This window comes from Oncorhynchus keta, chromosome 28 (assembly GCF_023373465.1).
Source record: "Oncorhynchus keta strain PuntledgeMale-10-30-2019 chromosome 28, Oket_V2, whole genome shotgun sequence".
Lineage (NCBI taxonomy): Eukaryota > Metazoa > Chordata > Actinopteri > Salmoniformes > Salmonidae > Oncorhynchus > Oncorhynchus keta.
In genome coordinates, this window is record NC_068448.1 from 43355005 (window position 1) to 43369789 (window position 14785).

Below are 14785 nucleotides of genomic sequence, written 5' to 3' on the forward strand. Positions count from 1 at the left end.
CCTAACGTGGCTGTCTACCTAGTATATGCTTCTCGGACCTGTCTATCGGTTGGCTCACCTGTAGGCTTCGATGAGGCGCTCCACCTTCTGGGCCTCTCCCTGGACCCGAATGTGGTTCTGGAACTTTCTCAGTGCCTCGTCCAGCTCCATTGACGAGAAATCCATCTCATCCACCACACAGCTGGAACCCACAAGCAACCAACCAATGAATTCCCTAACCAACAAATATGTCATTGATTTGTATAGTTTTCAAGTTGGAATCCTTAATTGAAACAATAAGAAAGGACTCACCCCCACCTATGTTATGGTCAAAAACTGAGGGATGGGCCGGAAGAAATGTAACCACTCTCACATTCAAAGCGAGCGCCATGTATGCCAGGACTGACCATCCATGATATACAAATTAAACCATGTTGAGAGGCTATTCAAGTGTTTGTTTACATTTACTTTGTTTTACAAACAGTGTAAACATACGTGTCAAGCATCAATGTGTATATCATTAATTAAGTCCAAAAATTGATGTGGAAACTAAGGATTCCAGCTTTAACAGCAAGTTCAGCAAATTCCGATATGATATCAATATCAAATGTAAAAATGCAACTGATATCGATATGTACTTTCCATATTGGTGCCCATCTCTAGTTCAAATCTACACGTGGAAACGTGGTTATTACAAAAGTCCATCTCATTCACTAACGCAACTAAAACGCGCAGATCAGGAGGGCATTCTGCACCCAGCAGTTCAAGACTTGTCAAAATCTGATAGGGGAACCACCTTATAGTCCTTTGAAAATACATGAAGCACATTTGAGAGAGGTCAAGTGTGAGGTGCAGCAGATTGCTGAGAGAAAGAGTGTGGACGTTCTACTAGGCTGGCCCGAGGCCACAGATATACAAAGTTCGGCCATCTTACTTTGAGATGTAGAATTTTAATGGCCACAATGTTGGCACTAACTGTTCCAAGACAATTACCTCCCAGTTAGGATATAAAGAGCGGTGAATGCAAAGATGGCTTGCTGAACTTGGAACAGTACATCCATTGTTCTAGCCTGGCCTACAGTATAATGCTACCTGTGCAAGGCACTGTGATCCACCAATCAATGTTTGTTTGACAGACAATAACAAGTGTCACATGACCTGGCCTTTAAGAATTAGTACTCACTCCAGGACGTCTCTGTTGAACTGTTTCTGACGGTTGCCCAGGAACTCTCCAATCATCTGCCTGCTCAGGCCCTTCCTCTGAAGCAGGAAGTGAGCCACACCCACAGGTGTGTCCGGGACGAACCCTCTCTCAGTCAAGTACTGGACGCCTTTCTCTGGCTTCCTGCAGACACACAAGAAAGAAGGGGTTGTGTTTATATTGAAGCAGACAAGACACAATGAGACTGACACCAAAGGTGACCCTGCTGGAAAACGTCTAGCATGACATCAAAATAAGGCCTTTTTGAAGCAGGTATGTCCTTATGTGACCTATCCAGTCATTTTACAGAGCCAAGTGTGGTGTTTGATTCTGTGACCGATAGGAAGTGGCCACAATAGGAACAGGGTGGTTAATATTTAATAAGGGCACAGAAAATGGAGCGACTCTGTCTGGCTGAATTTCTCATCTACAGAATATCAGTCCTATAAAAGTAGACCTAAGAGTCTACAAAGAGTTTACACGAATGCACAAATATATACCTTATACAAATTGTATGCATTTTTTCCATTTCATAGGACTTGTCTTTAACCCTGCTAATTTACCTGAATTGGACTGATTGCCTTATATTGTGTGGCCCAAATACAATTCTGATAACTGTAAATAAGTCACCTCGGTTTCTCTATAAGAACCCCTCTGCTCATTTACCCTTAATTACACCAATCAGTGGACAACCACGTTAGCACTCAGTCAGAGCTGAGCACCTACTTGTTGAAGAGGTTCAGGCCGATGCGGTAGTGCCTCTTGCGGATCACATCGTTGCTGAAGACGGGCGAGTCCCAGCTGTTACGTGTCTCTTTGTGGTATGTCTGCTTGCAGAGTGTCTGCTCCCTCAGGCTGTCCCTGGACGACTCAGAGCTGCAATTGATGGTGTCGTTGGAGTTCGATGTGCTGTTGATGCTGTCGTTATCCCCGTCCGAAAAGTCAGACTCAGACTTGCTCTGCCGATTGGCAGAGCCGTTGATGGCCAGGTGGCTTTCCAGCGCCCGGTGGCGGTGGCGGAGGGGCGCCTCGTCGTCCCTGGAGGGTGCCCGCGGGGGTGGGCCATGAGAGATGTGTTTGGGGCTAGCCTTGGAGGACGCCACGATGTGGCTGCCCCCGTGAGACTCGTAGACGGGCGGCCGTTTGACGGAGCTGCGGTCAGAGCGGTCACTGTGTTCGGCGGAGCTGTCGCTGGGCGGCTCGATGGTCAGCAGGGGGAGGTGGTCCACCCTGAGCCGCTGCTCCTGGCACTCCAGGGAAGGGGTGCTGCGGCAGCTGGTGTCTGTGTCACGCCCCTCATCTTTGGTGTCCAGGGGCCAGTACTCCTGGGAGGAGTTGACTGAGCGCAGGCGTAGGTCTGACTCAATGCTGGAGGGCTGGTCACCTGACCCCCGCGATAGACCCATAGAGGGAGACAGCTCCTCCTCGTCGATAAACAGAGTCACATCGCTGTAGGACGCCATCATGTCCTCTCGCATGCGCCCCACCACCCCGCGGTGAGGCTTCACCTGATAGGCCACCTCCCTCTCTGCCTCGGGGCAGCCCATGGCCTCAGGGTCAAGACCCTCGTCGCCCTGCAGGCTGCGGCAGTTCAAGGCGTCATCAATGGACTCGGCCAGAGACTTCACCTGCCTGGAGAAGGCGTCCTCCAACTCCGTGATGGCGTCCGTCAGGTCGTTCTGGGAAGCAGGGTGAGACGCCATGTTGGCCTGGTGGTGGACCTCCATGTCCCCGCACTCGGACTGTACCATGGCCAGGGGGGTGCCGTCGTCTGTCAGGGACACCTGTTTCCCCTCAAAGTAGGAGCTGTGGACTTTCTCAGGGCCCTCGAAGGAGAACTGCATCCTCATGTTGGACAGAACGATGCGTCGGGACATGCGGTTCTCAGACATAGAACTCCTGAGACGCTCAAAGTTTTTGTTCATCTGGTACTGGCGGAAGGCTGTCTGGATGGTGCGGGCCGCATGCCGGGTTATGAAGCGTCCTCCATATTTACGCTCCAGCATCTCCACCTGACGGACAGAGGAGAACGGATTATCACAACTTCTTGATTATAGGAACATGATTATATTTTACAAACGATGACCAATGCTCAAACACTTGTGGGACTGAATTGGTGGCTATAATTTCTTAGTAATACAAATTTCAAGGACGAGCAGAGAAGCTGCAGCAAAGCAATGCCATAGTTTTGTTTTCTTCTCAAAGGGATAGATGTTAGAGTGTGTGTAGTGTGGTCATTGACAGAGGTTCAGTAAGGGAAATGTTATTTTGTCTTTAAAATAAAGGAGTTTTATTGAGACCAATGTCTCTATTGCAAGGACTCCCTGCATCTTACAATTACACAACCAATTACACAGAAAATATTTTTAAAAACACACTCCTGAAAAACATTCCTCATCAAAGAGGTCCTCACTCAACACTGAGTTGTCCGAAAGGCACCAATACATCCATTTGTAGGGAAATCACAAGATACTTTCTTTGCACTCCATGTATGGAACAAAAAGTTGTTTTCCCTAAGTCTGTAGCAACAGACAGAATTTCAAGAGTTCGCCATCTATGTGATCTGGTTTGGTAACTCAAACTTTATGGGTAAATAAAGATATCAGGTAATGTGGGAGTTTTTGCAAAATGGCTTCATGAGTCTATATAGGACATAAATAGGGTGGGTCTGAAACAGAGGTACGATACCTGTTTGTCCTGGAGGTCAGCGGAGAGCTCATAGCCCTCGGAGAGCGAGCGGGAGCGCTTGATGGCCTCCTCCTCGGCCTGCTTGCGAAGGATGGACTGCGAGTGCTGGAGCTTGGGCCTGCGGGGGGGGCGCTGGGGGCCCGGCTGCACCCCGTGGCCGTAGAGGGGGCCCTCGAAGCGGTCTGGGCTTATCACTGGGCCCCTGTAGCTTGCTCCACCGTCACTCTCACTGGGCCGCGCATCCCCCTCCACACTGCAATGACACAGAGAAAGAGATACACAGTCAGTCTACTGCAATGACACAGAGAAAAAGATACACAGTCAGTCTACTGCAATGACACAGAGAAAGAGATACACAGTCAGTCTACTGCAATGACACAGAGAAAGAGATACACAGTCAGTCTACTGCAATGACACAGAGAAAGAGATACACAGTCAGTCTACTGCAATGACACAGAGAAAGAGATACAGTTAGTCTACGGCAATGACACAGAGAAAGAGATACACAGTCAGTCTACTGCAATGACACAGAGAAAGAGATACACAGTTAGTCTACGGCAATGACACAGAGAAAGAGATACACAGTCAGTCTACTGCAATGACACAGAGAAAGAGATACACAGTCAGTCTACGGCAATGACACAGCAATAAATACAGTTAGTATTTCAACCCCATCCACACTGCAATGATACAGAGAGAAGAAAAAGTCCCTCAAAGCTTTCATAGCCTGTGCTCATCCACTGCTCTCTCAATAGTCATCCCATACCGACACTCATTGAGTAGGCACCTCATCCATTACTACACTAGAACCTATTAAGGACAGTAATCACCACTAACATTGACCATTCGGTAGTCTTTTGGCACTGTCATTCTTCCATAGTGTGTATATTACTTCAAACACTGTGCTGCAGAATAAGTTCAGGAAATGTCTACGACTCAAGTACCCACGGCATGAATTCCAACTAAGCTGTGGATGTCTAAATGAAAGCCAAAGGAAACAGTGAGGGTTGAAGTCCGTGTTCCTGTGTGTTTAGAAACTTTATTAACGAGCCAATAGTTGGTGGTAGAGCAGCATTCAGCAATAACACGACTCACACGGGTAAATACTGCAGTCATTTCTCAGAAGTGCTGATACTATCATTCCTAGACACAGCCTACATCAGCGTCTCAACACTGCGCTGATTGAAAGTGCATGCAAGTGGGCCTTGCCTTGATTACTATTTGAAATATGACTAACAGCCCTATTCATTTTCTAACACGTCACCAACCCAATCTCTATGAATAAATTCAACACGGTCAGGACGTAATCACACAGCAGTATCAACCAAGTAGCGCATCAACAAAACTAACCAGAGCAACCCGACCCTTCAACCCAGCATATAGTCAAACAGGAGAGGGTACTCACTCACTCTTACGTTCAACATTTGGAGAAGACTGCTTCTTCACACGCAGAGACATCCTGTTCTCGATGAACTGCCAACTCTTCCTCCATGCCTTGTCCACCATGTTGAAGATTTGAGTACACACTCACAGCAGCTCCTCCAGGAAACTCAGTCTGCGCCGGGCAGTTCAAAGTTCAACCAGTGACCAATGACAGTTACATCATGTTTGGCATATAGGAGCCTCACTTCTACTAAAGTGAGTCCAATATATATTCCAAAGTCCAGTTGGAGCGCACGGTGACAAGGTAAATATGTCAAACGTTAACAATCATTTGGAACCGACTTAAATCGATTCAATGAGTCAACGTGGAAGGGGGTATGGGAGGCTTCACCATATAACGCCCTGTCTTAACTCTTGTCATGGGAGCTTTCACTTTAACACGGGATGTGTTGTGGTGTGAATAGTGACTTCACCTGTTAGTGTACACCTGACACACCCCTTGTTTCTTAGGTACATACAACCACTGCCCTCCTCATACAGGAGACTGCCAACTACCGAGTTATAGCCAGGAGGATTTGTTTCTGGATATACACTGCAAATAAGGAAATTCATCTTCAAGTTGCAATACAAAACTACAGCCAGTGTGGATTTTAGCAATGATGTCATAGTTTAGCAATGCCTTTTCCAATTTCCATTACATGCTAAATGAGAAATAGTGATACTGTACAATTGTTAATAGAAATTGATATTCAAACTTTTTGACTCATCTTACACCACACTCAAAAGTACCAAACAAGATTGATTCCCGATAACATGTGACCTACAAACAGATGTCAGAGTCACAGCTGACCACAGTGTCAATCCCCTGACCATGACCACGGTATATTTCCAGCCTTATAGTGGGACGTTGTCACTTTTAAAGTCTAACCACAGTAACTGTATTGAATATTCACAACACACCCTTCTGCATCCCAAATATATACTGACGCCATGTTCACATCCACAGTAAAGGTTAAATAGGCCCTCCAACTGCCCGATTAAAATGTAGGGGCCTTCTGAGTTATAGATGGGAACTAGCACTACTAACGTATGAATACCACAGATAAGGAGTCACAGGGGTTAACACATGAAAGGCATCAAGGAAACGGCCAAAGCCATTCCAGCTTCAATGCAGCTCAATCAGTTTAAAACTACTCTGAAAGGGACACATTGTGCTTTGTGAGGCCTTTGTATTCGTTTTAGACATTCAACTGCCTTTCAACCAAACAGCGAAGTGTGATTTCTGTAAACATGTTGGTGGACTTGGCTCTATAGCAGACAGCCAGGCTGCCACCTGGGACGTGGAGGAATTAGCTGAATACAGACACAGAATGATAAACTACTGCAAAAACTAGGGTCCTGCAGTGAAATTTAAAGTGACGGTTATGTATATATTAGGGCCCCCCCAAAAAAAAAAATATATATAGCGCAACCAAGAGTCGTCCTGTTTTTTTGACCAATCGATTGGTTGAAATGTTTAAACTTATTTTTCCATATATAGACAGACACACCCTGTTTGAATCAAATCAACTACATATGTACTGAGCTTTTCTGATACTTTAAGCACACTATTCGATTAAATAATTAAGACACACAAATGACTCAAGAAAGAGCCCGATGGTCACACTGTGTTAAAAGAAATGACAGCGAGTGCCTGTGTGAGAGCATTGTCTCGCTCTCTTCCCTACTGCAGTGAAAAGGCACCACAGCACAGCAAGTGTTTATTGCGCTGTCCGTGCTGAAGCTGCAACATCAATTTAGCCATTTCTTACTTGTTTCTGACTGAAAAGTTCTGTTACCGAAATCACTAATTTGTTTAGGAAAAACATTCCTTATTCCCTCAACCCTTGCTCTCTTTACATGAAACATCTAAGCATCGCATGAATGTGATCAGTAGGGCCTGACCTATAACTGATCATAATCACATCAATAAATTGGTTATAACAAACTCCAAACACATTAACAAGTGACAGTAAAATGGATGCAGAGGAAGTGAAAAATAAACTCGAAACAGGCGTATGTTTACTGGTTGTTCAGGGGGGAAAGGGGAAGTCAGAACTGTGGAAGACATTTGACTTAGTTGTGGAAGCTACTGGAGATCCAGAAAAAGGAGGGTATGGGAGCAAGCGTTGCGTGAGTATTGTGTGCCAAATAGTTGCGGTTAGATTACAATATAATTTTCTCTGACCATTTGGAACAGTGTAAACACTAAATAAGTGGACCAGAGAGTCTGTTCTAACTGAAAAAAGTATATATATAAAGCCTTTATTACAGCAGACTAAAAACAGTTGCAAAACAAATGCTTGATTGCATTTCAAAGCATTAAGGTCTCGTATGCTGTGTGATGGCATGAAAGAATGAATGAATGATTGATACAGTATATACAGTATATATATTGAAATATAGGCAGTTACAGTATAAAGACTAAACAGGATGCACTCTTAGGCCTACAGCTCGATGTTGGTTATACAAGGCTGCTATACAAAGCCTACTAATGACAATGACATAACTTATTATTATAATGATGACCATAATAATAATTGTAATAACAAAAAGAAGGAGATCAAGAAAAAGGAGGGTATAGGAGCGAGAGCTGCGTGCATATTATGTGTGACAAACAAGTTCTGTTAGATTACAATATTATTTTTCTGCCTGTTTGAACAGTGTAAGCACTAATTAAATTATAAGTAATACCAGTCCGTTGAAATGAAAACATTTTGTAAAGCCTTTATTACAGCATAGTAAAGACAAAAAACTGCCAAATCTGGGAAATTGCTTTATCTGCCATTTTGCCATTGCACGAGGCTTGGTGCTCACGGAATTAGTAGGCAATTAAACAAACACTCAAACAGGCAACAGAAAAATGATCTGTCTTATTTCTGTAAATATATATGGATGATTTATAAAAAGTCAGGCACATTTAACAGTTATGCTATTGATAATAGACATAATTAAGTTTCTCTTCAATGTTCTTAGACAATTAGGCTAAGGGCTGTTTCCTCATTTCTGCTGCTGCTGCCTCCCACGCATTGATTCAATCCTAATATGCTGGTTAACTTTGCTATTATGCACATTAATATGCTGGTTAACTTTGCTATTATGCACATAGCAAACATAGGGAAAGGCACCAATTCTACAGCCCACTGAATATTATGTTTCAGAACCGCATTTAACACGAGAGAAAGTGCATTTGTAATAAAATAATATTTGATTCATTAGTGTGACACAATTATTTCGACATAATATAACCATATATAATTTCAGTTGCCTGTGGCCTCCGCAATGGATTAGTCCACTGAGACAGGCGCGAATAAGACAGGTGTGTTGTGCACCATGAAAAAAACGAGTCTCAGTTGTTCAACAGCCTATAGACCATACAATTGACCCGGTGACTAAATGGGGTCAGCCATAGTATGTATCATGTTGTTTATACGTTGTCTGCATTTACAATTTAAGCCCAGCAAAAATAATTGTCCCTTAGGGGATAAATAGGCTATACCTTTTATCAAGTTGAACTGAATGTTGGGAGTTGACTGAATTGAATGTATAATTAACTCATTGTCACAGCAAGACAAATCCTGTAAGACATAAATCGTAGTTATACTCCATCCACTTCTTTCCCACCAATTTTTCAACAGACTATATCAGAGCACATTCCTGTGACAGTTTAAGTGGATAACGTTAAAACCCCCTTTCTCACCAACTCCCTGTTCTTTCGGGTTGAGACACAGAGGGTTTACACAAAGGCATACCTTGACAGTAAGTGAATGCTAACCGCCTCCCTTGGTACATTAGATGTACACATAGTGTACGGTATCTAGAACATTTAGATCTGCGGACAGCTAGCTACAGCACCAATACACACAGAGGCCCGTTTACTGCATGCAGCACCAACACAAACCCAGTGTGACAGAGTGATATCACACTACTTGCATAATCGCCGCGGGGACGAGTGTCCCCGACCATCTGTCATGGCAAACTGTGTGACGATGCATCCTTCCCTGGAGTGAGAGGCATGCGCACCTAGCACGCTGCCACAGTACCACCAGAGACCAGCGATAACAATGCTTTATATTCATTTCAGGGGAATATTTGAAGTGATGGTTTATTTGGCATAACCGACTACACCGAACCGAATAGACATAGCTTTTACATCTGAATTGCTTGCTGCTTGGGGTTTTAGGGTGGGTTTCTATATAAGCACGTTGTGACAGCTGCTGACGTAGAAAGGGCTTCATAAATACATTTGATCAAGTCCCTGAACCGTGTTGTAGTGAACCTCTTGCTGTATGATGTTGGCTGTGTTTTCCACATAAACAAAGACTTATTTTTCCTGCTCCTGTGTGAAATAATCTTTCCTACAGAGATTTAGAACCTGTTTTCTTTAAGCTAGTGTAAGAGCTTTCGTGGGTTTGTTCTTCATTGTGTCAGGCCATGTAAAGATAGTAGCTAAGTGGACGTGGTTGCTTTACAGTGCACGAATCCCTCTCCTCTACTGCGCTGGCCCTTTCCATGGAATACTGAAGTCACTCACCAGCATTCTTTACCTCACCCTCTCCTTCTCCACTTCTTCAGCTCCATCCATCACCCATTCTCCCTCTGCTTTTATGTCTCCCACTTCAGCCACCAAAATGGTGTAATGTCAGTAAGAAGAGAAAGAAGGCGAGAGAAAGAGACTCCAAGGGATGTCCTGCTGTTCTCTTCAAGACCAGCCTCACTTCTCCTCTGTCAGGTCAGTTGTTCATGACGGCGGGAAAAGAACCGGGGGAAGATGGAAGGAAGAAACAGCAGTGTGTTAGTGAGCAGATGTTTCATTTTGCAGTGAAGGGTGAAAAGAAGGGAGCGAGAGGAGGAGAGGAGAAAGCAGGGCTTCGGATGACGTCGCCCCAGGAGAGCTTTTAAGGAACAACACATCTACAGACTACACTTGGTTATTTGAGTTATGACTACAAATCCCACTGTCCTTCTCAGCCAATCAGATACAATGGGGATTAACAAATCACCAAAAAGAAATGTAAACCAGTGGCAAGGTAATGAATAAAGTAATATAAGAAACACCACCCCCCAGAAAAAGAGATTAAAATTGCTTTCCCCACCACTTTAAATAAAGTTTGACTTTTCTTTTATTATATTAGCAAACTAGAAGCAGCAATGGTGGTCTAAGATCCTCCTGCCAGACATAAAGCCTGGTCTGGATGGACTGGAGGAGTGTGTCAACTCAGCTGGTAGGGATACTCAGCTGGTAGGGATTTTCAGTTGGGGGCCCAGAGGTGGGTCTTCCCTCTCTCCCTCCCCTCCTGGTAAACATGCATAGGCCTCAGCGTATTCCGTCACACAGTCCAGAGGGAGAAGAATCCCCGCCATCCTGGAAAAGAGGAGTCCCATCTGCGGAGGTTCTGGGAATAGCGGACTGCTATTATGTGCAGGTTGGAGGTTTTGGCGCAAGAGGAGTTCCAGTGTAGCACTCACCCTTTCAACACAATTGATTCCCATTCAAAACCCTATTTTCCCTAACCCTAAACCCAGCCCTCAACCTAACTTTAAGCACAACATCTAACCTTAACCTTTAACCCCTAATCCAAATTCTAACCTTATAAACCCCCAAGAAATAGCCTTGTGGGGAGACCCCACTGGGGACTAACAAAGTGTCCCCAGTTGGTCAAATGTTTGTTAGTTTACTATTCTTGTATAGTTAAACACATCCACACACACACACACACACCTTAATTCCTTCATTCATGTGTGACAGTCTGCGTTTTCTCATCAACTGTGAAATATGTTTAGCTTGCTGTATGGCAGAATGTCACTCCCTTTCTCATTTAGCCTTTGGTCCTCTAAAAGAAACAATGAGGGAAAAAAAATCTCACCATAAGTCAGTTGAATCAATTATTAACTTAATGTGGCATTACAGTCCCTAACCCACACCCATCATCCTAACACCACAAGGAGTGAGTCCTCTCCAGTAGGCCACTAGCACATGTTCTCCAAACACACAAAAAAAAACAGATGTTTTCTCTCTCTACCGCCAGCCGGTAACTCAGAGAGCTCATAAATATGCAAACAGTGGTCGACAAAGACGCAGATGTGTAGGAATGTTTCGGAGGTCAAAGTTCAAGCAGACAACACAGCAACCATCTAATGTAGTGCAAGCGCAGTGTTAGGAAGAAGAAGAAAAAACAACGCTGTCTGAACAACACTCCTTTCAGGTCCAAGAATCATGTTAGTGGATCTTTATTAAATAACTCACAAAGGAGAGCTAGTATACAGAAACAAATTGGAATTGACAGTGTAGTACAGTTCGAAACTGGCTAGCTGTGCCGGATCATTAGGAGTTTCCGGTAGACGTTATGTAGTCGACATCATCACAGTCGTAATTACAAAGTCCTGTAATTTTGACTTCTCAATTTTAAACTACTGTTAACTAATTCAGTCTCAGTGGTTGTGCTAGCAGGAAAGTTGGCACACGGTCTCAGGAGCAAGGAATGACTGTCTAGACAGAACACCAGTCCCACGTAGTCTCTGGGTCAAACGGTCTCATCTGGCCTGCAGAAACATTGATACACACACCGCAATTCTGTTCCAACGCCTATTTTGCCATTGTCTAGCAATGAATCATGCTTCTACTGTAAATAGTTTTAGCCTGGAATCATCACTGTGGAGCTTACTGTATGTCTAAGCCTCCCACTGCCACTTTGACCTATATCAAGCTCCGCAAAAGTCCGATGAAATGTCGGTCTGAGCCACTGTTATTAATGGCTATGACAGGTTCAATGCAGTCATCCCTAACCATCCACAAATGTACAGCAGAGATGCTAACACTACTGTGAGGGGAAAAAAATCAATTCCAATTGCATTCGCCACCTACACAGTTTACAGCAGGTATAAAAGGAGCAGCAAAACACTTGTGTGCTAGCTCTCTCAACGTTGAGGTAAAATAACCCAACTCAATAAACATTTTAAAAGTACCTTCCCTTGCGATGGTCACCCATGTCCATCAGTGTTGCTAACCCACCTCTGCCAAATAGGCAGTTGGTATTAACGTCACAAGGTGCTATTATACAAATGACTGTGTACAGGCACATACGGTGGGTGGTACAATCATATATATTAGTCATGCGAGACCCATTCCTTCATCACTGTGAAGCATTATTTGTCTTGTCCATGCATTATTTTCCACTGTAAGTGAATAAGTCCAGCGTTCCGCACCAATGGGGCGGCAGGGTAGCCTTGTGGTTAGAGCGTTGGACTAGTAACCGGAAGGTTACAAGTTCAAACCCCCGAGCTGACAAGGTACAAATCTGCCGTTCTGCCCCTGAACAGGCAGTTAACCCGCTGTTCCTAGGCCGTCATTGAAAATAAGAATTTGTTCTTAATTAACTGACTTGCCTGGTTAAATAAAGGTAAAAAAAAAAAAAAATGACTCTCACCTGATTCATTCACTGATTATGGGGTTGATTAATGAAGCACATTATTCATATTATTAAGAAATCCACTCTGTATTAAACCAACAGTCCGATATTAACAGGCACAGCAGGGATCCAGTAAAAAAAAACAAGAGACCCTTTTTGAAAGAGTGTCGACTTGGCTCGCCGGTGGCGTGTCACCCACAGACCACTCACTCAGTCACTCTGGCAGTCATCCACAAAGCACTGCCCATATAGGCTGCTACAGTCCAGTCCTTACCCCACCAACACACAGGCCCAGTCAGACCTGGTGCTGGCTGGCTTCTGTCTGAACCTGAGCCTGACAGTTGTCATGTGCCTCTCTAGTGGCTAACCAGCCAGGCTGTCATTCTCTCAGTAATTAATAATTAAATGAGCCGCCGCGCCACGCTCAGCACCTGCCCTTGACGATCCAGCCATTACAGGACAGCAATGGAATGATCCTCGACACATGGGGATGGACAGACATACAGTGCACATGCATGTCAGTTGCACTGGCACTATACTGTAGCAGTATTGCTGTAACACATTCAGTAAAGCTATCATTATTCTATTCAGGTATGCAAAGACGCCAAGTGAGAGTGGTCTATTTCGATAAAAGAAGAGCAGATATCAAAACGGCACACACCGACATCATCTGCATGCAATTCCATTAAGTGGGAGCACAGAATTAATTAGCGTGACCCTGCCATCACTACTGTAAGATATCTACCTTGGCTCATGTAATGTGGATATGCTATGCACGTCACTAGAATAGCACTCTGTTCAGCATGTCATACACATATCAGAGCATGCATACAGAGATTGTTGTACACACACACACACACACACACACACACACACCTGTTTATGAAGCATTTTCCCCCTATCGCAAGTCATGATAACCTTAAACAGTGACAAAGTGTACACACGAACAGCTCAGACAGTACACCCACCCACCATACCACCCTGCCTTACCAGCTGTCCAGCTCCAGCTCCAGTAAGGACTGGGTCTTCTCGGAGTTACAGTGCAAACACCACATGTTGGCTAGCAGTTGCAAGACGAGGCATTACCAGCCCACTCTACCAGTCCCCATTACTGCCTACGGATCCCTCTCAGATGGACACAGTCCCATCGCTTAGCTCTCTGGGTGTAGCTTCACGTTAGCAAATATTCCCATTGCTTGGCCTTCCCAAGACAGCTCCCTATGGATGTATGGCAGGCAGGTGGCTAGCAGGGACTGCTAAGTGGCAGTCAGTATAGCCACTGATGGAGCTCGCTCACACTCTCTCTCTCTGTCTCCCCCTCTCTCTCCCTCCCTGTGTGGGCTGTTTTCACTGGCCTGTTAGCAGTATGGAGGGGGGCGGGAGCAGGGAAGGGGGTGTGCTCTGTAGCTAGGCAGAGGAAAGGGGATGGAATTCCTCCGGCAGCACGCTAATGGCATAAGGGGAAAATACAAATTACCCTGGGACCAAGGAGGATAGAAGAAGTCATTCAGTCATGCTATCTGAGGGAGTAAAAAAAAAAAAAACTTGAAAGAGGCTGGGATGGAGGGAGAGAGGATGGGCGAATAGGGGGAATGAGCAAGGGGCAGAGAGAGTAGGGCTGAAGTAGGGAGAGATGGTAGAGAGAAAGGGAGAGAGATGGTAGAGAGAGAGAAGTGAAAGAAGTTAGTCCACGGTCAGCCCAGTGGAGGAATGTAAGTGGGAAGAGAGGAGCTGGCCGACACAGAGAGAGAGCAAGCAGTGGAAGCACCTCTATTAATAGAGCCTTTCAGGGTCCAGCAGAATGTTGGGATATATACAACAAGAGGGAAAAGAGGGAGAGAGGGCTTTCTTAGTATGGATTTAGCAGCCCTCCTCTCTCTATACATCCCTAATGCAATCCTAACTGCAATCCCATAGGACATAAGAGCTAGTGTACAGTCCGCTAGCCTTTCTGTATCTATACCCCTCTTTATTTCTCTATTTCTGTCTTCAACCCTCTCTCATCCCCTATTCTTTTCATCTTCCTATTTTATAAGATGTCTCTTCGGCCTTCTTTGTAACGTCTGTATTCAGTTCTCTCATGCTC

General features: G+C 44.7%; 1 protein-coding gene across 11 annotated transcripts in view; it reads right to left on the minus strand.

The window, feature by feature from the left end:
* The window catches only part of LOC118361403 (IQ motif and SEC7 domain-containing protein 1-like), a 182404-nt gene that overhangs the window by 22878 nt on the left and 144741 nt on the right, over positions 1 to 14785 (minus strand). For 8 of the 11 annotated variants that reach the window (XM_035741295.2, XM_035741296.2, XM_035741298.2 and 5 more), the window contains 4 exons: positions 3869 to 4121; positions 1907 to 3192; positions 1163 to 1324; positions 59 to 181 (listed from right to left, as the gene is read on the minus strand). In XM_035741295.2, coding sequence (XP_035597188.2) covers positions 59 to 181; positions 1163 to 1324; positions 1907 to 3192; positions 3869 to 4121 — 1824 coding nt within the window. Of the gene's footprint in view, positions 1 to 58; positions 182 to 1162; positions 1325 to 1906; positions 3193 to 3868; positions 4122 to 5273; positions 5501 to 13689; positions 14022 to 14785 lie in introns of those variants that run through there. The other 3 variants (XM_035741299.2, XM_035741297.2, XM_035741303.2) reach the window with 3 other exon arrangements.